At 35.2% G+C, this 26,595-nt stretch overlaps 1 protein-coding gene across 3 annotated transcripts in view; it reads right to left on the reverse strand.

Annotated features, from left to right (window-relative positions):
• EXOC2 (exocyst complex component 2) overlaps positions 1 to 26,595 on the reverse strand; it is a 131,515-nt gene that overhangs the window by 82,386 nt on the left and 22,534 nt on the right. For all 3 annotated transcript variants that reach the window (XR_016465014.1, XM_090137009.1, XM_031589285.2), the window contains exons 5-7: positions 17,701 to 17,814; positions 12,769 to 12,893; positions 2,659 to 2,739 (exon numbers count right to left, since the gene is read on the reverse strand). Coding sequence is in view for 2 of the 3 variants with exons in the window: in XM_090137009.1 (XP_089993135.1) it covers positions 2,659 to 2,739; positions 12,769 to 12,893; positions 17,701 to 17,814 (320 nt within the window). In the remaining variant the exon portion in view is untranslated. The remainder of the gene's footprint in view (positions 1 to 2,658; positions 2,740 to 12,768; positions 12,894 to 17,700; positions 17,815 to 26,595) is intronic.

The following is a 26,595-nucleotide window of genomic DNA, read 5'->3' on the forward strand; positions in this document are numbered from 1 at the left end:
GTCCTGATGTAAAAAAATGTTTTGTCAGGACAGCTATTCCTACTATATACCATTTAGTATAAAATACTTTAACCCATTATGGAGAAATACACAATGAAAACAGCTGGCTGGATATCTAAATACAGATCACTGATGAAGTTTAATTGTATTTTCTTGTGATGCTTTAAAAAAATGTTAATTTTTGAGTTGAGTAAATATATTCGGTTTGTTTGAATTCATGTTTCTCGTGCATTCCATTAACAGTCAAGAAGAAATGGAAATATACTATATTCACAAAGTAAGGTCCTATTCACAGAACAATATTTCTTTAATTCAATGCCTTATCAAATGTCTAATTACTTTTTCAAAGGCAATTAGCAACTGCAGCAACTGCACAGTGATTTCCATTTTTAGTTCAAAACTACACATTTGTCTGTACAAAATTAATGATGTAAAATCCTCAATTTAAGGAAATGATTTTACTTATTTTCTGTTTTACTTAGAAAATGAAATATGTTAAATCAAATGCCTTAATTCAATACTTTGTTCAGAATTGGTTTCTCTTTTAGGGCTTAGAAAAACATTGTAAAATCTCTTCCTTTCTCTGTTCTTCCCAAATCCCTTCTACATTAACAATTTATCTGTTCACTAGTAATGAATAATCTAAACGTAAACTAGGAAGTTCATGGATAAAGAATGACTGATTATACTTTCCAAACAGACAATATACTCTGTGCAAATTAATAAAAAAAAGCTCTTGTTATCCAACAGTTGTCTTACATAGAACCTGTCAAAAACAAGACATAATGGAATTTGACTGACCTCCTATAAGAGGCAATTCTTTGTGAAATTAAGTGCAGCCTATAGTATGTTTTTGTGATATACGTTCTGTAAGTTATTTACCAATAGCTACAATTCTACCCACTAAAGCAGATCCTATTTCTACTAATTTATGACATTTCAATCCAATAATTTGGCACATTCTCTTAGCATGCTTGGTAGGTGTAGAAAGCATCCTTTGTCTTAGGAGTCTGAATCAAGCTTTCAACATCAATTGTCTTTTCACAGATTGTAGGTGCATATCTTAAATGTAAAATTCAATTGAAGATTTGAAGTCATTTTTGAAAGCAGACCCTGTAACTCAAGGATTACAGCAGCACTTGAAAGCCTGTTCTTTGCAGAGTAGTAACTAAGGACACTTTTGAATGGTCAGACAAGAAACAAAGCTTTGATCCTAAACTACTTTGCATAATATTATTTACTCTCTTTAAATCCTTGTATTCCTACCCCCCTGCCTTCAACCCATCATGACTTGCAAAGTATCAGAAGGAAAAGCAGCCAATTTTTTTTCACAGCAGAGCCAAACTTAATAACACTCTGAAGTGGCTGGCAGAAGTTCCTCTACAGATCCAGTTTGTAAAAGAGAATCTGCATTATCTGCATATAGATTTCAGCTATCAAGTGGAAAAGTGGTTATATATTATAGGTATGTTTATCTCATAACAGTGCGTACAAAAATGAGTCATGAACCTTGAAAATGCACTTTTTTTGCCTTTTTATGTTACATAATGCCATGTAATTTTGTCAAAGTGCTCTCCAAAGGATCTGCACTAAGTGCTTGACATGGCATAAACATATAACTAGAGATAGCACTAGCAATTTTAGCAAATGTTTCTTTCTCCTACCTTTTACAGACAAAAACATTCAGCCTGCATATTATATTTTGCACATGCAGACACAAAGACACACATTATCTTCTTTATAGCAATTGTGTGTGCATGTTGGTTCTTTTTTTTTTTTTTTTTTGGAATAATGTTCAACCCACATCATTACTGAAAAAAGCTAAGGCTGTTCACAAAACAAAAAAAGCCTGATTTATGCTCCACACAAAAACACACACAGCCACAGCTTTCTTCATACAAGAGAACAAAAACAGTGAACTTCCATGTCACTTTCTTGATTTCACAAAACACACTCAGACTGAGTCAGCTATCTGCATGTCATTGCTGCTTATTGATACAGCAGTAAGGGAAACATCCCTTCCTCTGTGAAAAAAATCACAATGAAACAAAGTAAAATTATCTTGGCAGAAGTCCCAGAATTAAAAAAGTAACTTTTTGATCTGCTGAAACACATACCAAACTGCACTGAATTCAAGCCACTTGTTTCAATGCGATCTTACAGCTAATACAGAGAAAAGAAAGTACCAAGAGCTTTTCAAAGTTTCTAAAACAAATGCTAGTTCCAAGTAGTCTAAATGATAACACAAAGTGAGAAAGATTCTGTTAACAGATCTTGTTTCTGCAAACAGTTTGGTTTTTTTTCCCTCTTGCTCAAATGTCTTACGATCTTGGTACTTAGCTTAGCTCATCCTTCTACAGCTCTAGCTATGCATAATATCTCCTCTGTTTTCTTTGTACACTTGTAACTGAGATACAACCAAAATTAATATAAAGAAAATGCTCTAGATTTTCTTTATTTTGACCACTGTTGACCATGGCAAAAACTGCTACTTATTCAAAAGGTGTTCCATCGCACTTGGAATTGCTACCATCAAATAAGAAACAGCAAGAGAGAATGTACTGTTTTCTGCATTCTACCATATTCTGAGGAATATAGTAAAGCTTGTTAGAAAGTCCAACATCCAGAAATAGTTGCTGCTGGAAGGACAAAACTTACTGTTCAGTACATTCTCCAGTTTTTGCGTCATGGATCCTTCTACTTTTTCCGTTCCATCCGCTTCCAGTTTTTGATGGATTGCTGGAATAAAGTGTCTAGTTAAAATGCAGAACATTTTAATAGGTGGGAATACATTACATCAAAGTGACACTTCTAAACATTTTCTAAAATTCAATATAAAGTGTTATTTTTCTTGTTAGACATAAAAAATACAAACGTTTCATCGCAGCAGAGTCTAGTGGAGGACAGGGCTCAGAGCCAGACACTGCAGAATTTTAACCATTACTTTAACACAGATTTACTCTACATTCTTGAACAAATCACTAATGCTCAAGAAAAAAAGGAGGTCAGGGAGGCAAAATAATTGCATTTTGCTATCTCATAGTACAAGTATTAATCATTTCATATTCTGGAAAGTAAGCATAATTCAAGCACAAAATAGTTACAGTCTGCAGAGCAAAATTTGTATGCTAGTCACACTGAAAAGGAATTTCCAATAATTAAAGGCTACAAAAAATAGTCATAGGGAATCTGAGTGACCCCAACTCAGACTTTACATATATCATCTATAAAGTAATTATTTTAAAATGGTATTTCCCCTTAAAAAACTTTAATTTGTTAGACTATGTAAAATCCTCTACCAATCAAAAGTTCCTGTTCCTTTAGAAAAAATTGAAACTACTAAAAAGCCTCCTACCACTGCCTGCTTCTTCTCAGTAGAGTAATCTGAAGTTGATCTACCCTTGAAAACAGTGATCTTGGTCACTGTTTTTAAGTGAATAATAATATATTTTAGTTCAGACCACAAACACAGTTTTGAAAGTAATCTCTCAGTTGTCTCAGCCAATCTTAGTTTGGTTTGCATGGCAAGGTTTCTCAAATGAATTCTCATATGATGAAACTTAACCAGGAGATGGATTCCATGAGTATGTCTAATATACTCTAGCAGATTCCTGCAATTCAATCCACAGGATAAATCCTTACTTGTTGGTGTATGTAGATTCAGACCAAAGACAAAGTGAACACAGACCAAAAACACCCTTAGTCAGCAATCCTGTAGCATCAGTCCTGCTGTGAACAGTGAGAGAAGGTGGCTATTCTGAAAGAGGTTAGCTCTTTCTTTATGAGTCTCCAAAACTTGCTCAAAGGAAGAATTTTTCATTTAAAAAGCAAAGGGGAAAAAAGGAAAAGTGACAATTCCAATTATCTTAAATGATTAAATTTGACTCTTCAAATAGATCACACATACAGGATCTCCATCAGCTTTGCTTTCATTACAATGTGACAGCACTTTCATTTTTGTTATTTAATTCATTAGAGGCAAAAACCCAATAATCCAGATTTAGGATCTTAAGACAACACTTTAACAAAATGAACTGAAACTAACAGATGCCTGTATATTTTACGGAACAACAACAAAAATCTGTTGTACAGATTATGTATCCTTAACAATAGCGTATTATTTTATGTATGACATGAACACCACTTACCTGTAAGAATATATCCACAATTTTGTAACAAAACCACTAAGGGTTCTAATGATATTATTCCATTTGTATGCATAGTTGGGTTTGTGTGCAGTCAATTACATTCTGCCATTAAAAACTGAAAGGCATGTTCATAAGAACAGCAACCACAACATAAGCATATATTTTTTAAACCAAATGTTGCAAATACTACTGGAACTGTATCAAAGTGTAATTATAGGAATTTAAATATTTTAAACACATTCAATAGAACATTTTTCTGAAAAATGCCTTCTATTTGAATGTAGATTTAAGAGAAAAAGTTATGTATTGTTTCAAGGGTTTTTAAAATTAACTACTTTGGAATAATTAATTACGTAGCAGTAACTGCTAACTAAATGATTACAATCTTACTCCTGAAGAAGACACACCTCAAAATGTCCAAGATTAACCATAACATCTGAAGTGCTATCAAAACCAGCTTTTATTGCAAATACATGCAAAATATGGTGAAGATTTGCTTTAATAAGCAGAACAAGAAGTTTTGAAAGAGAATGAATTACCATGTTACCAATTTAAATAATGTTAAGATATGAACTGCACGGTTTGTTGTTTTTTATTTTATTTTGAAAGAACCTTATTTAGACTTCTGTCATGATCATTCACCAGTTCCTGAAATTTTTAAAGCTCATCTTCTCCAAGCAGCTCTCTTTCACATTTCCCTGAGATGAGAATACACAATAGAAGCACTATTCTCTCTTCTTCATTTTAAAATGAATGTAACATTTTTCACCATGGTAGCATTTAAAACCTGTCACTCGGCATGAAGTATTTGGGATTCTTAGTTTCAGAACATTGGTGATGTAAACGTAGGAAAAACTGTCACATTAAGTCAATTCATATATGTGCTCAGACAGAAAATGATGCCAACAATACAAGCAAAAACCAGAGCATTAAGTTTCAGAGAGGTGAAAAACATTGTGGACTACAGATAAAGGCATATTAACAGGCAGGATAAACCAAAAGAGTTTTGGACCACTGTCTAAAGTAAGATATCTTAGAACATACAGAATAAAATGTGTAGAGCCAGCTAAATTACTCTGTGTGCACACAAAGGGAATTGCTGCATTCCTTTTATCTGTTGACTGCATTACTTTCTTCACATAAGCTATTTTTACACTTTGTATTTGAATTCTGCAATGATTGCATTCATACGTATGGCAAAGTGAGGTTACAAAAAAAGTTAGGTTTTCAAAGTAAAAAACAAAGTACACGTTCCTTCTGTGAGAATCAGACAAAACATCTCTGACTTAGAAGTTCAGACAAGCAAAACACTACGCAGTCAAGGAAAATACGCGTAGATCTAATCTGATTGGAAGGAATACAGAGATACTCAAAATGCCATTTTTTTTCTTAGACCAAGTCCACGTAGTAGTGGGCTGCTGCTGCCTAGGACAGTCCCCCTCAACACTTGCACCTACATGCTTTGCTGGATTTACCAATCACATGGCTGTAGTCAGGAAAGGTGAGATAATCTGGTGGAAAATTAACTTGGTAAAGAAAGGAGTTTTCTTTATTTATTAGTGAGCTTGCCTAATCCTTGCCTTGGCTGCACTACTGCCAAAGCAGCAGAGAGGAAGGAGCACAGGGCTGATGGAAAGCCAGCTTATATTTTCCACACTAGCCACTTCAATTGCAGTTTCATTCTGCAGGCAGTGATGAAAAGACAGTAAGAAGGGCTCCCTTTGGAGGCCTAAAGAAAGGAGGGTTGGGCAGGATATTTTTCTTGAACTACCAGTTACCCTTGTCTTAGTTGGATTAACAGTAGGAAACCTAGGACAGACTGTTTACCATTACTGATAAATTTTACTGTGTGTAGCACAGAATAAACGAGCAGAGGATTTGGTCTAGATGCTTTAACCAGGGCCAGAAAATTAACTGTGTTTTGTATTATCTTTGCCTGTATGTGCTCAAGTTGTCCAGTTGAGTAAGAATATTTAAAGGCTTGCAAGCTTCACAGCTACAGAGATATAACTAACTTGTAATAGTGAAGAGACAAGTTTAGAGCTCAAAATCTCCAGCCTGTGACTAAATTTTTCAAATTGGTTATTTTTTTTTTCCTGAAACACACGCAAAGTTCAGCCTGGCAAAGAAACGACAGCAAAGGCCTTGCAGTAAAATAAACTAGCAATTAATTTATTGTTGCTTGTGTTGAAAACAATTTTATTTAATCTAAGGAAGGATACGGTTTACTACTTGGCAAATGTAAATCTGTAGCAAATTAAACTATGCTTCCAAGGTTATACAGTTTCTGACTCACAAAATGCATTCTTGATTTACTCATTAGATATTTAAAAAACATACTTTGAGCTAAACACCAAGAGTAGTATTCTCAAAACATCTTCAGTCTAACTCATCTTGAAGTGACACACATGCAACTTTTCTACTGTTTTCTGATGAAAGGAGGTTATGCATGCACTTAGCATATCTGAAAATCTAACCCTTTTCCAAAAAAGTATGGTTAAAGAAGAAAAAGTACCCAAAATGTACCAAAGCTTTTCAGTCAGATACAGAAAGAGGAAAAAAAAAAAAAAGAAGAAAGAAAAAGAACTGACAAAAAGGAAAGACTGACTCAGCAAAGTAGTTCAAAAGATCTCATGTGGTAACCATAAACAATTTGGCACCAGAGAACAATAATGAAAGGATGAAGAACACATGTTAACATGCTTCCAGCATTCATGGCAATGACTGAACGCCTTCAGTTTGCTTTTTAAAAAGATGTAACAATTTTCTGTTATCTGAACATGGATCATTGATGAGGACAGCACCATAGGATAAAAACTCCTCTGAACAAATTCAACAGGAGTCTGTAACTGTATATAGTGCATAATGCAATACATAAAGACAGCATATCAGAAGCAGTGATAATACATTAGTTTCCTTAGGTTTATATAATGAAGAGTTTGTTATTCTGGCCAATAGCCTGTACTGGTAAGTATAATTTTTTCAGAGAATTTCCAGATATTTTTGTGAATTGCAGGGCAAACTTAGCCTTATTTTGATAAACACTGCTAAGCCAAGCCAAAATTACAAAATAATGAAGTAAAGGTAATGTTCTCCTTAACTGCATTTTGTATTTTGTCTCTCCAGCATTTACTTTCTCAAGTTTAATTACACAACACAACAAAATTTCAAAAGATTAAAAAAAAAAAAAAAAACAACCACAAAACTGAGGCACAGTGCCAGGAGGGGAAGTTTTATGCAAATAAGGGACCAAATGTTGTTTAACAACAATGCGAGAGAAAAGTTAACAGACCTCACAGAGGATTATACATAAGCAAGTGTGACATTTTCAGGCAAATACTTCAAAAAAAGATCTCAAAACAGGGTTTATTAGCCATCTCACAGATCAATTAAGATTCAAGGAGTGGACCCGGGCCCACACCAGGATACTTGACAATTTTAGAGCATGAAAACTGCTATAATCTTTGTGTTCCTCTTTTGGAGAGTGTCCAGAGGAAACCAACAAGGATGATCGAAAGGCCTGGAGCACCTCTCCTATGAAGATGGGCTGAAGGAACTGGGCTTGTTCAGCCTGGAAAAGGGAAGGTTGTGGGGAAACCTCACTGAGGCTTTCCAATATTTAATACTTATAAACATGAGGGAAATCAACTTTTTACATGGATAGATAGTGATAGGATGAGGAGGAATGGTTTTAAACTAAAGGAAGGCAGATTTAGATTAGACATCAGGGGGAAGTTCTTCACAAAGAGTGGTGAGGAGCTGGCAAAGGCTGCCCAGAGAAGTTGTGGATGTACCATCCCTGGAGGTGCTTAAGGCCTGGTTGGATGTGGCCCTGGACAATCCAATCTAGTACTTGGATCTAGCAGCTGGCAACACTGCTGTGACAGCAGGGTTGGAACTTGATGGTCCTTGAGGTTCCTTCCAATCCAAGCCGTTCTATGATTCTGTGATGATTCTAGGATCTTTTTTTTTATTTTTATTTTTTTATATTTTACTAACACAGTGCTAACCCTTCCACATATGTGAAAACTAACAGCAAAAATAAAAGTCATACACCATGCACATGAACTGTAACTGAGGTGGCTGATGTGCTGTCAGATATACGGCATACACACAGTATCCAATCTTATCACAGGTTGCTTGTTTCCACAGCCCCATTCTTTCTTGTTCTCTACAAATTTCCATATTGAAAATTACCAGGAATAATTCTACATGATTCTTACTCTATGAAACCTATATTCCATTGTTTGAAGCAGGAGGGAGACAATAACATTAATAACAATGCCACACTGAAAACACTCAACACAGACCTACAATAGAATTTTTAAATTGAGCTGTATGGCTCGGGTGCTAATCATGTGTTTGAATTTGGTTTAATCAAATGCTTATGTCTCAAGAAACATTGAATTAAAAGCTCAAATTCGTTTTATGTATCCATGCTTCGAAGAACACACCACATTGTCTTTATTTGCCAATATGAATGTTTGTTTTTGCATGTTTTTATGGAATTGAGCAACTAAAGTGGCCATTATTTGTTTGTTTATTTATTTTTTTACTGTTACTAAAATAAAAAGAAGCACTGCAGTCTAAGAAGAAGTACATTCAAAGTAAATTCATTTTCTAGCTTTCCAGAGGATTCTGTGTGGAACACAATTTGCTTATGGCAGTAAAACATTATGTCTCTACAAGCGTATAAACAGTAGCGCATTTAGGAATGCTGCTTTCTAGGTTGCAATTAGAATTACGGGAAATAAATCAGCTGAACTCCATGATGCTGACAAGTGGGTCAAGCTGAGGTGCCCAGTTCCCCTCAGCTCAGCTTATAGCTCCTTTCAGCTGACGAAACAAACTTCCTGTTGAACATCTCTGCTGCGACACAATCACTGTCAAACTGTCAGCCAAGCTAGCAGACAGCGAGACACAAGGATCTGATAAGGCAATTCTATTTTCCAAGAAATTAAACCAAACAAACAAGGGTTCTGGCCTATTCAACCGCTTATTTTCTTAGCAAACCCTTTCTAACTCACATAACATAACAGAATCATAGAGTCACAGAACGGCTTGGGTTGGAAGGAACCTTAAAGATCATCTAGTTCCAATGTCCCTACCACAGGCAGGGTAGCCAACCAACAAGCAACCTGATATAAATCTCAGGGTTTTCACTGCATTCTGGCGAAAATATTAAAACCAATGTATACGTGTAATGCAGTCTGACAGCATGCTTAAAATCAGTTCTTACTGATCCCTGCTACCGAAAGAGTTACACCAAAAAAATGAGTAGTAATTCAGAGTTTCCTTGATCGAGTTCTTGTATTTGCTTTGTTCACAGTTTGCGAGTTAAAAAAGCACATACAAACAGATGGGCAAATATAGATGAATCTGAAACAGTAAAACAAGTGAGCTCCCTACAAAAAGTACCATCCTGCACCAACAGTGCAGAGAGAACAAAGAGAAATAACAACACACTGACAACTCTGCTACACAACAAAATACCACAGAGAAATGAAACTGATCTATGGTTTCTACAGCACAGTCATTAGGGTTGGAAAAAGCATTCTAGGGTATCTGGAGAGGAAAACTGAATACCTAAATTCGTCCCCATCAGCATGTTCTCTTCAGAGAATATGTATGATTTTAGAATATCTTCCCAAAGGAGTTGAATAATTACAATTAAAAAAAGATAAAGCAACAACTGAAATCGAATCCCAAGCAGCTCAGGGCATTTAAACTTCACTGGAAAACTGAGAGAATGGTTTTCCCTTCAGACACTTTCCATTTGCTCAGCAACTATGAAAGTTCATCGAATGGAGGCTGTCTCCCTAGCAGCTTGTGATGAAGTCAGCTTACAGTTTTCAAACAAACTAATATTGATGTACCTTTATGCAGATACAAATTCTAGGGCCATTTTTCTAAATTCCAAAAAAAGAAATTCACCCTTGTGTGTGAACAGAAAAATGGCATCATATCATCTTGTATAAATGCTGTGTAGTCAGAATATACTGGAACTTTTAATTAATTATTCTTCTGCTAAAGAGCTTGAATTCCATAGTTACTTGCCTAGAATGTATCTTGTTTGCTCTTCTTTTGATTTTGTTTGTTTTTAATTTTGCATCTGAGCTATTCCTCCAGAAACAATTCTAGTAATGCTCATCCTGAAATCCTTTGAGGAAAATGTAGTAACGAAACATTTTGGAGAAAAGCCATGACATCTGGCATGAGAGCTGGGTGATGGTGTCAAAGGTTTCCAGTTTTCTTGCTACTACTGGAACACTCTTGACATCCAACTTAGCTGTTGCTTTTAACAATAAAGCTCTCTCAAAAGATGTAATTTTTTCTTCCAGTTAAACTCCCTCAAGAACATTCTGCATGTGGGGGAAGAAAGGGCAAACAAGTAGCTCTGAACTATAAACCTGAAATTCAAAGGCAACAAGTTTATTTAGTCTGAAAAGAATCCGAAACACTTCTGCACGTGCCAATTAATAGGAAATCTCAGAAGAAAAATGCCTGTTAAAATACCAGAGAAGTCAGCTGTTACCTTCAATGCATCCTCACGAACAATTTAGTCTCAGAAGTTAACAACTAAAGACTGCATTGTTTTTTATATTCCTTGAATTCCAATGTTACAACTCTGAATGTATAAGTCTCCAAATTTCTTTTACAACATCAAAGTCATTCTCTTTCTTTCTTAGTACTATTTTAATTCAACATTTACAACAACTCAAGATACAAGTCTGCTTCCTTTCGAATATTTAAGGGGGATCACTGCAAGGAAGACAAAACAAGACATTTTGGCTACAGATGAAAAGTGGCATTAACCACAAATCATCCCAAATTTTAAGTTTGTAATTCATTTGAAGGACTACATGGATAAACTCTAAATTTAGGTAAAATAAACATGAATAAGAGATGCCAAACATTATTACATCTATCAAAATTTAAAATTCAGGGCAGAGCATTTAGTGAAATAAATAAGTTTGCTTTCTCTATTATTTCATTAGTATTTTTTTTTGCATTCCAAATAGCTGCTTGGCCTCTCTATTTATCAGTCAAGCAGTTTACAAAGACAAGAAACCTCTATTTTAATAGACAGGACAAGAAAAAAAAATTGTGCCCTTTCTAGAAAAGCCACAATATTTATGATTTGCATTAACTTTCTGTAAATGCTAAGCCTTCTCTAGTCCAAAAAATAATCTTAGAAGGTAACACACATTCACCAGCACTGCTTTTTTTTCCAGTAACTGTTGGGAAATAAAACTAACTCGGTACCTTTGGGAGTATTTAATAGATTTGGACGTGAGAAACAAGTCACATTTTAATATTTGTTCAGGATAATTTAGGATTTTTAACTATTACAAAAAAGTAGCACTTCGGATTTTCAAGATACTGAAGAAATCTGCTTAAAAATAGCCTAATATCAGTTTGAATTCTTAGCATTCAATAAAAAAATTGGTTAAAAACGGAGTTAAAAAATGCCACACACTTATTCTTCCTCACGTCTTTTCTACCACCTTTACTATTTCTACCAAAACCTTCAATTCTTCTCTTCTGTTACTGAAGTCTTATCTAAATTTAGGCCACGGTTTTCAAAACTGATCTATCTTAGGTCAGTTCTGGATAGGGTAACAGAGATACTAAGAAGTTAAGATCTGTTGTGAAAAGTTATCAGATTTCTTAAAATGTGATCTTTCCTATCAAAGCATGCACATCTGCACCTGTGGAAAAGAAGTTATCTAAGAATGACTAAATTAGGTGGTTAGACAAAAGCTATCAACCACTTGGGAAAATACTGTCATCTGAAGGGCATATCGCAGTGCATGGCATGTTGAAAAACAGTGTTTTGTAGATGAGAATTTGCTTGATCAAATAATGTTATTCTTTTTGTACCAGCTTCCATGGAAATAAGAAGAAGGTATTACTTTTAAGAGCAACCTCTGAATAATAGTTATACTATACACATGTATGCTGCATAGTAGTAAACATCAAACCTATTGGAAAGGGCCCAATAGAGTCACTTTCTTAGCCAGCACAGTTCTTGTCAGCAGGTACTGTAGTCCTATCTAGTTACATTTTTACCCGAGAGACATTTTATGTGGACGTATTTACACATATAAACATAAATACATATATACATACACACACACACACACACACCTATGTATACAGAGGAAGACAACTGATGTAATCTCATTCGTGCCATTTTTCCTATGGTAAGCACAATATAAAGGTGGAACAATTTCCTAAATCTGTGGGTATTAAATTTTCATATAAATAATACAGTCTGATTATGGAATAAGGCATCATGGAATAGAAGCTTTTTTGTTGCTGTAGTCTGTAAAACATATTAATAACATCTCTTGTTCCACATCTCCTCATTTTTCTGGATTTGTGGGATATAGTTTCAAAAAATATCTTCAATTCCTCTCATACTTTTGGTGCCATCATTTGCAAATATACCATAGCAATAAGCTAGCCTGTCTCAGCTTGTGATCAAAGTAACACAGAGATCAGACTTGTATGCTTCCAGAAAAGATTGCAAAGAACAATGTTTTTAATATTAAATTCAACCACACACGCAAATACAAGCTTTTCATTTATACCATATTAACTAAGTAAAATTTACCTGACAGAGCATCTTGTGCTTCAAAAAATGTGCTGAGACCTCCTTTCACATAAGCCAGACTCCCCTCATTTTTCTTATTGGCTTGTTTCTTCAAGTTCACAATAGCCATTTTGAGCTGATCAAAACTGGAAAAAAAACCCAACAAAACACATCATGGCATTCAAACAACAAATAAGTTCACCTAATGAATAAATACAAGTTACTTGGAAAATAAAGATAGCTACTGCTGCATGAACTGTTAAAGAGAGCAATTACTAACTAGTTTGATTCATGATAATCACTATTTACTCAAAACAAACACCGTGGATTATTTTTTTTAGTTTAGTTTTTAATTTTAAATGGAAGATTCCAATTGCATGTGATGGAATTCAATTTTTATGGCATAAACTAGTTAAGAAATTTCTTCTAAGTCTGCATCACTGCTCTTAGCTAACTGCCTTTATTGCATGAAATAGGAGATAGTAAATCACTACACTCAGTACACTATACTGACTACTGCAATATTAGAAGTTTCTTTAATATTTGTTTAAGTACAGATTAGTCCACAAAACGTTTACATTTTCTGAACTGTTTTAATATTTTTATGCTAGTTTGCAAATATAGCTCAGAATCAAAGATAATACTGATGCAATACAGAAAAACGGAATGGATTCCTGTGTCATGAAATCAAGTGTTTTTGTAGGAAGCCCACTGATTTTTTTTTTTTTTTTTTTGAGGAGGCTTCAAAGTACAATACTACTATTCAGCTTATTATTTATATAATAGGTTTCTTTTTGCCTTAGTTTCTTAATGTTTCTAGACTATTTCCAGTTTACATTTGATTTCACATTTTTATCTTTCACAAGTAGCTGCAATATCATGGAATCATTGGATGGCATGGGTTGCAAGGGACCTCCATGATCATCTATGTCCAACCCGTTTGCCATGGGCAGGGTTGCCAACCACTAGATCAGGCTGCCCAGGACCCTTAAGTCTGCTGTTGAACACTTCCAGGTATGGCGTATCCACAGCTTCCCTGGACAGCCTGTGCCAGTGCCTTCCCACCCTCTGAGTGAAGAATTTTTTCTCATTAGTTACGTTCCTAGATTCGTTATGAAAGCACAAAGACAAAGAAGCTCAGAAATGCAAACACATGATTTTCACCCTCAAAAAGTCTTTTATCCTACCTGTAGGACAGGACAAACCCATCTCCCTAACACAAAAGTATCAAATGTAAAAACTACACCATATCTCTGGGTGCAGAGGAAAACAATGAAATATGGAAATTAAGACATACAGCAATTCCACCAATAGCCTTTGTCCACTTGAAACTGTGGTAGAAGAAGATACGATAAGAAAAAAACCAAAACAAAACAAAACTTTAGATCAGGCAATAAGATGGCTATCACCACACAACACTGGTGCACTTTACTTTTTATACCAACAATGTCACAACATTTTTGCTGTATTTCCTGTTTCCATCTGCTGGGCAGAAAGCACATTACTCAATGGCTGGATTAGTCTACTTGGGCATACAAGAACTTACCACCAGCTTTTTTAAACTAACAAAAATCTGTATGGTATCCTTTCTAAGCCCTGTTTCACGTTATCTGATGATCTAATTGTATGTCTAAATAGTTTATTTATATTTGTCAGGCTGTTGCTGGGGGGGAAAAAAAAAAAAAAAGATGCTATTTTGATTACTTAAAAAGAATTTCCTTAAAGGAAAAAACATACATAAGCTAACCAAAACATTGGTGCACCACACATTTAGCACTTCCAATACCTGAGGTTACATAGAGGACAAGAACTAAATCTTTCCTCTGTATTTCCTGTACAGCAGCACAAATTATACAGGGCAGATAATTCAGATTAATAGCAACAGAATATTTCTAAAATTAGACATTTTGAAGTGGGAAAAAAAATTGTTTCTTAAAGATACAGTTAGACTCAAAATGTGATTAGATTTATCCTATCTTTTGAATAACTCTTCTATTTAATGTTTCCAAACTTTTTGAATTTTCAATACTAAAATTTTAAGTTTTCTAAAGCAATATGAATCTTATTATTTTACTAGACTGAGGTGACCATGACTTAAAAGCTGTTGTCCAAAGACAAATTGAAAGGTGTTTTTTTTTCCCCCCAAGAAAGATTGAAAATTTATGCTGATACTTGAAAACAAAACAAAACAAACAAAAAACAACCAAACAAAATTGAAAATATTTCTTAATAGGAATTGGACTTTTTGGTGCAGTATGGGGTAAAATGGGACCATACAAGGTAACATCAATTCATAGTACTGACCATCAGCAAAATCAGTGTTTTTGCTGACACCTTCTCATGTTAGAGATATAACCATTACATTATGCTGCTGTTTACATTCCATGGTAATAAGAATCAATTTACTTTTTTTAATCAGCATCCTTAAATGTAGCTTAATCAGCATCCGTAAATGTAGCTTAATCACCTATGACATGCACAGGTCAAATCAGATCCCAGCTTCCAGTGGTGGTGATTCCGCAGCTTTCAAAGTTCCTTGCATCTAGGGTTTAAGCCATCTATTATTGTTTTTAATCTTCATCTAACCTCGTTGTTTTACTCTTAGTAAACCAGGAACAATTGCTACCTACCCTTGAACTGCTTATGTCTTTCACAACAGCTTTTCATAGTAATTTTATTTACTTTCTAAGAGCATTTAATTCATTCATGCTATATATGCACAGATATTTACATAATTCTGTTCTTGTGGATCAGCTATCACCTTTCTTGAAGCAGAGGCCAAAATTAGGCAGAACAATTTAATTGACACATAAAACAATGCCAACGAGACTATTTATCCCCGTACCTTCTAAAACATAGTCTTGCTGACACACTTCAGGGGATGATTTTTTACCGGACTATTAACTAGTATTTATGGCATGTTTCAAATACCAGATCATTGTCTGTACTACCATCACCTAACCCTGGGTCATTCCCATAGCTTTCCACAAAGACTGCTTTGCATCCCACCATGTTGCCCTTCCAGGAAATATCATGGAGATTAAAATCTTCTTTAAGAAGTAGGGCAAGCTCTATGGAGAGAGATTATCGCAAGTCAATTAAACATTATTTTGTTTACTTCCTCATCTTACTGTAATACCACCTTTCCTGGTCTCTTCAGCCAACAATCTATCATCCTGCTACCCATTCCACTATGATAGAATATTTTCAAATTGCTCATTCACAAAGGTCAAGTCCTTGTCATTTTTTCCCCAGGCATCTTCCCAAGAAAGTCTGTTTGTATCCATCACAGAACCCCAGGGTACCCCATTTTACTCCAGTAATGTTCTTGTCTAAATCTGTGTGTGGAGCTAGAGCTCCCCTTATTTGTTTCCCAGACTGTAAGCATGTAAAGTCACTTGAAGCTGGGCACTTTCAGTTGGTTTTCACTTTCTCAGCAGCTCTCTCAATTCCATCACAGAGCCATACACGTAGCACTCTGATCTCTGTACCTTCAGTTATCTGCAAGCTGCTATCACAATTCCCTGACATTTCTAATTTGAAGTTTTTGTCACAAACTGCAAACCCGCTGGCAAAAAACGTTTCCCCTTCGTTATTTCAGATGAATCACATTTCTCACTGACAGCCCTTATTCATCAACAGAAAGTTCATGGCTATAGATGTAACGGAAGTGAGAACTGCCACCTCTGAAGCTAGTTCTACAACCAGCTGTGAACCTACAGAATGCATCCACTACTTTCTACGCTTCACCTGTAAATCAAAGAAAATACCTGGGCCCCCATGTTCTTCATCTTTGTACCCAGAGCTTTGCAATCACTTTGTCCTTCATCTCTCTGTATCTGTCCTATGTCTCTCTTGGCAGTGTTACGGCTACCCACATAAATGAGCAACACAAGGGCAAAGCTTACAGCAAACTTCTTAAAAACACATCAAAAGTTGATGGCTCTTTCTTACTGTATTGTCTTCTCAGCTTTATAAAAACCTAATGGTTTTTGAAAAAGTCATTTTGTTGTGTTAAATACAATTAAATCACCCTTCTTTTAGTTACTTATTTCAAAAGATGCCATCTTTGTGTGTATATTAGGTAACAGTGATCTCTCACTGTTCTGACTCCTTTATCTACCATAAATCAAGAGTAAATTAAATTATTTCCCAGGTAGATCAATGGAGATATTTTTGAGCTCTTAGAACAAACAAAAACATAGCCCTTTCCCCTTGCAAAAACAAAACAAAGCACCAAACCACCTGATCTTATAATTACACAATGAAATAAATACGCAAATGGTACTTCCCTTCAGACTGCTAATCAGAATACTCAATGGAAAGCAAAATTCATCCTCCAGTAAAAATGGCTTCAAGCATTATCTGAACACCAGCAAACAGAGGTTTCATAACTCACACATGCAGAAGTATACATGTAAAGTATCTGTGTAAGCACACATTACTGTGTACGAGATATAATAATGAAGAATTGTCAAGATTTTTAAGACTTATACCCAAAATTTACTCAGCTGTCTATCTTCTTCCTACTGCAGCAGTTTTCATAGGAGTTAACTTAAAGCTGATGGATATAACTACCAGTTTCACTCTTAGTCTGTTTAGCATCCTCATCCTGAGCCTCCAGTCACAAGTTAGCATCTGGAATTTCCACTCAAATCCATGTTACTTCATTTCTTTGTTCATAAAGGTATTCAAGTCTGAAGCAAGGCAACTGCCATCTCACACAGAAAAAAAATTAGGCCACAGATCAAGACTAGTTAAAACTGATATTCCCATCAGGAACACATTGAGCAAGCTGTCCTTGTTGATTCCGGTCTAAAGCCAAAAAGAAATACCACAGACAGTAGAGATTACAGGTATGTTACTTTAATGTCGATCACCAGTGACACATCTACTATACAAGGCAATCTACTTGATGTTATTAAAGAAATTATTCGTACAGTAGCAACAAACCTTGTTGTTGAATGATTCTCAATCAGGTACCATGCAGCAGAGAAGTTTTCACTAGTGAAATCAGCACTCATCCCAGGGAACAGCATCTCTAAATCTTTTTGAGGAAATCTGCCTCTGAAAAATGAATATTCATTACTTCAGTAAGACGCATTATGATGAATTGTTAACAGTTTAAAAAGTTGTATAAAACAGCAGCTCACGTTCCAACAAAATGTAACTACAAACTTGCAATTCACAATTTAAAATAAATCTGGTATTTCAGATGCAGTATGACTGGGAAAGAAAAGATTGAAATCTTAACTAAGTAAAACCACTTCCATCATTTTGATTTTGCCATTACGCATATGAAGGAAAGCACTGTCTATGCAAAATATTTTTAAAGAAGAAGAACTGCTGCATTCAGAAAACAGGACAAACTCACTATGATACTACTAACATCCAAATATGGGACCATTAATGCTGACTATATTTTAAGTCAACTCTACCCTTTAAAAAGGGAAATACCTATACCAAGTAGAGTAAATCAGAATATTCTCTATAATCTATGAACTAGTATCTATCTAACATACAGGACATAATCAGGTTGCCTGCTTGTAAGTGATCTTGCACCATCTCTGTCCAGAGGCCAATCAGTTTGCAGCAGGAGTCCATTTGTTTTTATTCAGTCTTACAATGCAGAGAGATAGCCTGTGAGCCAACTGCTTGTGAAAGCAGATTCTCTGCAACGTTAGTTTTCAAATTACAAGCAGTTTTGAAGATACTCACATACAAAATGTAATTGTTTTAAGTCAGTAGAATAAAAAAAAGTTAAATCACTTGTGATGAAAACACAACAATATTTTTCTCAGTCCAGACACACATAACACTTGGCCCAGCAAGAGTAATTAATTCACTAAGTTTATTAATTCCACTAAGCACACTTAATATATCACCAAATGCACTTACCACTCTGTTCTTTACCACCAGTTATATCCAATTTTCAGAAACTAATTTTGCCAAAGTAGCTCAAAGATTTGTTATTTCATTTTCAGATCACAAAGTCAATAAAATCCCTCTCTGATGCTCACAAGGCAGGTGAATTCTGCTATACAAAGTACTTTAGACATGAATGCAAAGCTGCAGTATCTTGCATTCAAGATCAAACCTGGGGGATGGGAGTCAATCCAGAGTCTGGTATTGGAAATTACATTAGAAGTGTACAAGAAACTACCTGAATGGGCAGCAAAGTGATGATTTGTTAGAAATCATCACTTTGCTGTTTTTTTCTGTAGCCTAAATGTATATCAAGATGGCTAAAGTTGCTTTTATGACCCCCAAAAAACCTCAAAAAACAACAACAACAAAAAACACCTGATTAGACCAAAGGTACGAAATAATACTTTTTCAAAATGAGAAGAATGTATCAAAGGAAATGCAAGGAAAAGTGATGAGAACTACAAGAAGTAGAGAGACAGGAAAAACGTGAGAAACAAACACAGCAGTTAACAACAAAGACCCCAACATTTATCTCAATGAGCTCAATGAAAATAATGCAATAATGCAATATAAAAAATAATAATTAGTAGAGAGATTCAAGATTACCAATGACCTTGAATTTAACAAACGTCTGTTATGTTCCTTGAAACATGCTTGAAGGCAATATCTTACTTTTCAAAGTATTCAAAAGTGCAGAAGAATTTACAGGACAGTATTTCACATGTGATGACATATGTCATCTATGTCCAAAAATCCTTTTATATTAAATGCATATGTGATTGCACCTTTCTGGTATGATTTTTTCACACTAAAAGAAAATCAAAACAATAACAACAGAAAGGTAACTTTTTGTTACCTTGGTTATATATAAGTGCAGGCAACACAATGCAGAAGCATAATTTTGTTCTTATTTTTCAGAACTTCAATATATCTCCTCAGAAGCCAACAGAAACAGATACAACATAGAAGGTATACACACTCAACAAATACACCATCACTAAGCACTACTATTGCTACAAGACTCCAAGACATATGCATGACAGTTTAAGCTTATGTATAAGTTATGTAATTCCTAGAAAAAATATAAATACACTGAGATAAAGACCAATTATTTAGTTAGGGATGTAATAAATTCCTGCAAATGAGTTTTGCCCACAGACTGTGTGACAGAAACAAAGTTTTTTTCAGTTCAGTGTTTGACTGCATTGAAAAGTTATTGGAAGCTTTTTTCCAGCAGATGTATTTGTGTAGAGCCATAAATTAGCAATGCGTTTATGGCTGCTTTTATCTATGCAGACATTTTTTAGAGACAGTCACAACAGAATAGAAACATGAACGTGTATGTGTGTGGTAGGTCAACAATATGTTATACTCTATGGTGTAGTACACTTATTTTTAATCATAAATTCTACCAGTAGTTTTTCCACTAACAGATATGGGTAGCTTGAACTGAGTTGGTACAGCTGTCTTTGCAACAAGCTGCTCACTAAGAAGTTCAATCTGAAAGTGACTGTATTTCTCAAATGTCTGGCCAGATGGACCTAAAAAGAGATTGACTACATAGACACAAGTTTGTTTCATTAACTTCCATTAGTAAATTAAATAAATAAGTCCTTAGACGTTGTTCTCATGAAAACTTGCTTACCATTTACTTATAAACAAGCACATATGTGACTTGAGAAGTATTTCTGTTTTACTCATTTTGACATCATAGGCTGAGCATGAACTAGTAGGAAAAGTTGAGATCACGCTAGCACACAGTGAGATTGTCGATTGCTTTTCTGTTGAACTGCTAGTTCTAGAGAAGTCAATTCAGGAAGCAACAACTCTTAATACTTCATCAACGATTAAAACGCAATCACTGCAAAAGGAGCTGGCAAGCAAAAAAGGAACCCAGAAAGAATTCAAGGAAAAGAAGTGGTAAGTTTAATGTATATGAAGACTCTGCTGAAAGTGTAAAGTCAGAGAAATGCATAAAGGTACAGTGAATTTATATACTTTCTGCTAGGTGGGCTATTTTACTTCCTGCAAAACCAGATCTTGTACTAAAGTTCTGACTAACATTTTAAAGTAGTCTTATTCATTCCTCAGAACTATCAGGCCGTAAGTTAAAACACAAAGGAATTAAAGTTTTACGTACTGTTTATGTTCATGAGATAACCATAATAAAAAGAAATTTGGTTTCAGGCCGCTGTATACTTTCACATTCCTCCAACATATTTTGACTACCTCTAATACAGCCATGCAGTACTCCAAAGGTCCTTGTTTCCATGTAAAGGGCATACAAATCTGCTTTGGATTCAAAATGCATTGGGTACAATCAATTCCCTTTGGTTACATCTGCCCAGCAATGCAAGTTAATCCCTCCATCATCCCAAACTTAGGTTCTGCATAGTCCTTAAAAATCTTTCTACAGAACTTGCACATATATAGAGCACTTATATTCTCCAGAGGTTTCAGATCAGCTGTGATCTCCATAGGTAAATCATGGCCCTTAACCAATCACAATTTAGTATTAGAGAAAATTCTTGAGTCACAGGAACAGAAAGCAATGGATACAAAAAACAAAAACAAAAACAAACAAACAACAAAAAAAACAACAGGGCTCTTGACTATGAAAGCAACACTAAGTTGTAATTTCTGTAAAGATTATTTTGCTCCTGGAGTCTTGCTGTGTGTTTTCCAGCATACATGACAATGTACACCAATTAAAAGCAAGTCCCAAAACAGGACACAATGACCAAAAGGTAACTTGAACCTCAATTCCACAGGAGTTTGTAGGTCAAAAGGAGCAACTTTAAATAAACACAGATTCTGAATAGCAACCAGCATAAACAAGTCAACCTAGAGCTACTATACACTCCCTGTCTGGTACCTGACTCCTAGAAGCAGGCTTTGTACCAGCTGTACTGTGTTAATCCTGCATGCAAGAAGACCAGTGTAAGGGACATTGGAGTAGACTAAACAAGACAAATCAAAAGGTACTAACAAGGATCCCTCCAACAGCAAAGACACGGATGTGCTCTGACAATTACTGTCTAGTAGTGCTGGGTTTATCAGAAATAGGACAACAAATGACAACCATATCTGAAAATGGCAGAACGTGGTAAAACTTATTAAGAGATTAATACACAGATACCTAAAATTGATCATCAGCCTTACTATTATTTTTAACATAAAAATAAGACACACATTCTGCATCTCTCTCCTACAGGTTTCTTAGGTGCCACTGTGATAAAAGTTTCCACAAGTCTGTCATACCCAAGAATGAAGTTCCATACAAGTCATTTAAAAATAAACACGTTAGCACAGGTTTCAGAAAGCCTCTTCCTATCTCATAGCAGCAAAATGATGTTTGCCATTAGGTGGCAGCGTAAGATCATCTCTTCTCTTTGCCAGACGAACTGTTTTGGAAGCTGGCGTGGGAAGAGGGAAGCATCTGTATTGAGTGGGTGGATATAGAAGTATGTGGAATGTACTTAACATGTCAGCATTTGCTTTCATGTAGGAGATGTATCCACCATAATGACCTCTGCTACATGCAAAACAACAAACAATACTTAAAATTTTTCAAACTACTGCAGTTACTGCTTTGTGGAGAGGTGGTCTAACAGTGTATGTAAAGAAGGCAGGGAATCTCTCACATAAAGGACTTATGTGAGAGGGTAAGAATGTATGCAACACATTTGAGCAAGCAGTTCATTCACAAATCTTGGGCAAATTTAAATTTTTCATCATCTGAATTTACTCAGAGCTCTTATGAAACATGTCTCACATATTTTCTTTCCCAGAACTGTTCAAAATTTAGGACACACAGTCTACCACACTGTTCTTGTAACTATTTCAAAGGGTGAGAACAAGTCCAAGTACTGCAACATCACTGTTACTGTTACTACTTCCACGCCAACTTTCCACACTGCTCAGATTGAGGTCACTACACCGAATACTCTTTCTCTTCCTGAAAACTATTTAAGTCTCTTGTAAAGACTTCTGGCTACATCTCTGCAACACCACAGCCAGGAATAATCCTTGGGGCGGAGAGTGGCACAGACTTGCTTTGCACTTAAAGCCAGATGATGAGGCTTTAAGTCCTTACGGCATCCGGAAAACTAATAAACTAGAACTCAAATGTTAAACGTTTTAAATATCTGCTTTATAATGTGAAGGAAGTACTTGATAGCAAGCAAACAATGTGCATTAAGTGATAGCACTGTAACAAAACTTCATCAAATTTACAAAACAACTTTTAGAACTAAGCATAGTCTGTATTAAAAATAAAATAATCTCAAAGGACAGGTGATCTACATCTTTCCAAACTGTCTTTTCTGTCTTGTTTGCTGATGACTGACAACCACCTTCTGCAAGGAGAACTTCTCACTCTACTTGCAGGCTACCCTCTTCCTGCCATCTCTTCAATGTGCTCCTTGCAGCTCATTCCTCATTTTCTCATATCCATTCTCACTCTGTTTTTCTCTTCTGTCCCTTCTTTAAAAGCCTTTCTTGTTTGTTTGTTTTTTACTGCATTTGCACAAGCTTGGCACTCCTTTTCTTAACAGCCATGAAGCTGCAAGGCATAGGATTTGAAATTCCACCAAATCAGGCCAATATAAAATGTGCAGCTTCAAAATTCAAATACATCCTAATTTACACATATTAAAAATGGCTTAAAGAAGCCAAAGGTATTAACAAAGGAAAATGCTATGGAATCTTGTCTCCTTGTACACGCAATTGTTCTTCATCATATTAGGCTAATTTTAAAACATCCCAATATTTCAACATTTTTTTTTTTTAAATAATTTCTAGTAAAAAATCATTCCCTTAGCTAGTAATGGTTAATACCAATAGCCTGCTTATCTACTCCCTTTCTTAATTTATAATTGCCCATTTTTCCATCACTGTAGAAAATATTTCTCCTCACCCATCCTTCAAGTACTTGAAAACATGTTTAACTAAACAATATGGTATTGAAGATTATTTTATAAAAGCAAACATTGTTTTGCTCCAATTTTTGAAGAAAATTATGAAAAATTTCCCACTGGGGGAGGCATTTAAAACTGCACACAGAACAATCCATCTATAGTCACAACTTTAAACATCATGCAGCTACCACAGCACATGGGCAGCCCTGGCATTTCATGTCTTTTCCCATCTGTTTCTCCTCCCCATGACTTCTCATTCACAGTCCCTCCACACAATTACTTGTAATGCTTCCCTCAAACTGCTCATTTTCAACAGCAGTGCTCACCATAATCTTCCTGTTTTGCCTCCACTGAAGTTGGAGGTCAGCAGACCACAACTTGACATTCCATTTCCCCATTCCCCCCACGTCACAAAATGGTTTTTGTTTCCTACTTGTATTTATTTCTGACTTCCTTTTAATTTCTTTTTCACACAAAATGTGAGGTTTCATTAACATGCTTATCACTAACGCTTCCAAATAAAACCCTTAAAATATGGTATTATTAGTTTCCTATTTAACAACCATCCAAACAAATGACTCCAAACTAATCCTAAACTGATCCTGTTCAGGTTTCCGGAAGACAATTCTTAACCTATCAAATTCACACTGTCACGACTGTAAGTAGTATTAATTTTGGTTCTACATTTGAGTACCACATTAAACATTTTCTTAAAATGAGAGCAAGCTAAAAGTAACTGCATCATATCCAATGCATTTAATGAAAGAATTCTTGTGAGAAACACAAGAGGGCTGATGCAGCTGAACTGATTATCTTGACTTAAATCTCAGATAAAATTTGGAAAAGCTATTACAGGGTTCAACGAAGAATTAAAGCAGAGAAAAATAGTTTTAACGTCAGTCACAAACATTTCATACAATGTTTGAAAACACATTATACAGGCTTTAGGATTAAGTGCTTCAGTGAATAAGTAACCAGACACAGTTAATATATTGCCATTTAAAAGGAAACCTGCTACTGTCTGACTGATTAACAACTCAGTGTTATGTGATGCCAACAGAATAAATCAGGCGGACCAAGGAACTACCTAAATTAAACAACAACAATAAAAAGCCAACAAATCAATCAGTGGAGAAGAAAATCTGAGAAAATCTGCAGATAAAAGTTTTACTATGGGCCACATTTATTTTTCCATCAGTATTTGCATCGTCTGCTAACTTAACAGTCAGTAAAAATATTAAGAAAGATTTTGTCATCCGGACTTTGAAGACAAGCTTGTCAAGGAAAGTGCAAACAGAGGAACACTAGCAAATATTAGAAGACAGAGGTAAGATAAAGGAATCCAGGTCAACACTGCAGGATGAGCAGCCATGCCAGTAGCATAAGTAGCAGTTTAGCTACCAAGTGCCTCCCGGCTAGTTCACACACTGTAACACTGTGTTATAAAAAATAATAATTGTTATTTTATAACCTGAATTTAGAAACAGGCAATGGAGGGTGCAGCAGACACAGAAGGTCTTCTGGACAGATTCTGAAACACTGTCCACAATTCTAGACCATCAAGTTAACAGGGTTTGAAAACAAAAAATGAAAGAAGAGTCAGTAAGAAATTACACCACGAGGTTGGAGAATAATGCTCGAAACAGAAAACATCTTCAGCTTATTTTAAAAATATGGCTTAGTATTTTGAAAAGAAAAATACCTATTTTAAGTAGGAAGGAAATGAGCAACCAGAGTCTGGAAGCTGATGATAAATCCGCTAGAAATCCTGTATAAATTTCAAGAAAAATGTAGTTTCTCAACAAAACAAAGTAACAATGGACACAATGGATATATTTGCCCATGTGATGCCCTCAAATTAAGACTGGATATCTTCTGAGAAAACCATCAAATAATCACAAATCATTGGACTGATATAGAAATAACTGAAGTTTAAAATATACTGAGATGGCAAGACTTCGGACCAAACATTCATATATTTACACATATCTAAGAACTACTCCAACTCCGAACATGTTTTGTTACGATTCAGACTCAGATCTGTAACTACTAGGGTTTCAAAGGAGCAGTAATTCAGGTAATATACAAAACCAGAGACAGCTGAGTTCTGTTACTAATAATATAATAGAAGACGTTGTCTATTGTGTTAAATAGTAAGAGACATTGATTGAATAAAATTCCAAGCACTTATTAACAGAGATACTGACAAACCTTAGATATCAGAGATGATATCAGGAATTTTTAGCTACAGAAACATACAATTGCATTACCCCACCTTTGTGAAAGAGGAATTATTCTGAAATCGTTTGCATTCTCCACTATCTGAGAAAATTGATCAATGAAATTGCACAAGTACTTGTCACAAATGGACTATGTAGAAGACGAGACTCTAGAGTCTAATCTTAAATTGCATTTATTCTTGCTAGAGTTGCTTCTTGATAAGGATAAATACTAACCATGTTGACATGTCTAGGAGTTGGTCAGGTATGGAGCACAACCAGTGTCACTTTTAAAGCTCTATGATCCTGTTTATCAATTATCAGAAATTTTCTATTTCAGAAAAAAAGTCAAACTCCACCATACTTATGAACAAAAGTAAAGAACTCCATGGGCTGGAAAGCAGTATTAATAACTCAATAAAATAAACAAGTTGATGTGGTATAATAAATCACATTTTACAGTACAAGTTTAGCAACAGAAAGCAATCTAAACATTCTTAAAAGCCCCATTAAACTCAGATGCTCAGATGCTCCAGTAAGCATTCCACAACCACAATGTATAAATCCAAAGCCTTAGGTTTTTACCAGTCCTCAAAATATAAGCATCATTGGAGTTCAACACATCAGGCTTTTAGATCTATTGTTTTTTTTATCTACAGATCTAATTAATGATTCAAAAATGGATTATGAAGCAGAAGAGACTGTGCACCAAGAACTCTTCTGAGTCCCAAATACTATGCCATCCACTAATGCACAAGCATCCTTAAATCCTTTGCTGCCCC

This window comes from Phasianus colchicus, chromosome 3 (genome assembly GCF_987193195.1).
Source record: "Phasianus colchicus chromosome 3, bPhaCol1.hap1.1, whole genome shotgun sequence".
Classification (NCBI taxonomy): Eukaryota; Metazoa; Chordata; class Aves; order Galliformes; family Phasianidae; genus Phasianus; species Phasianus colchicus.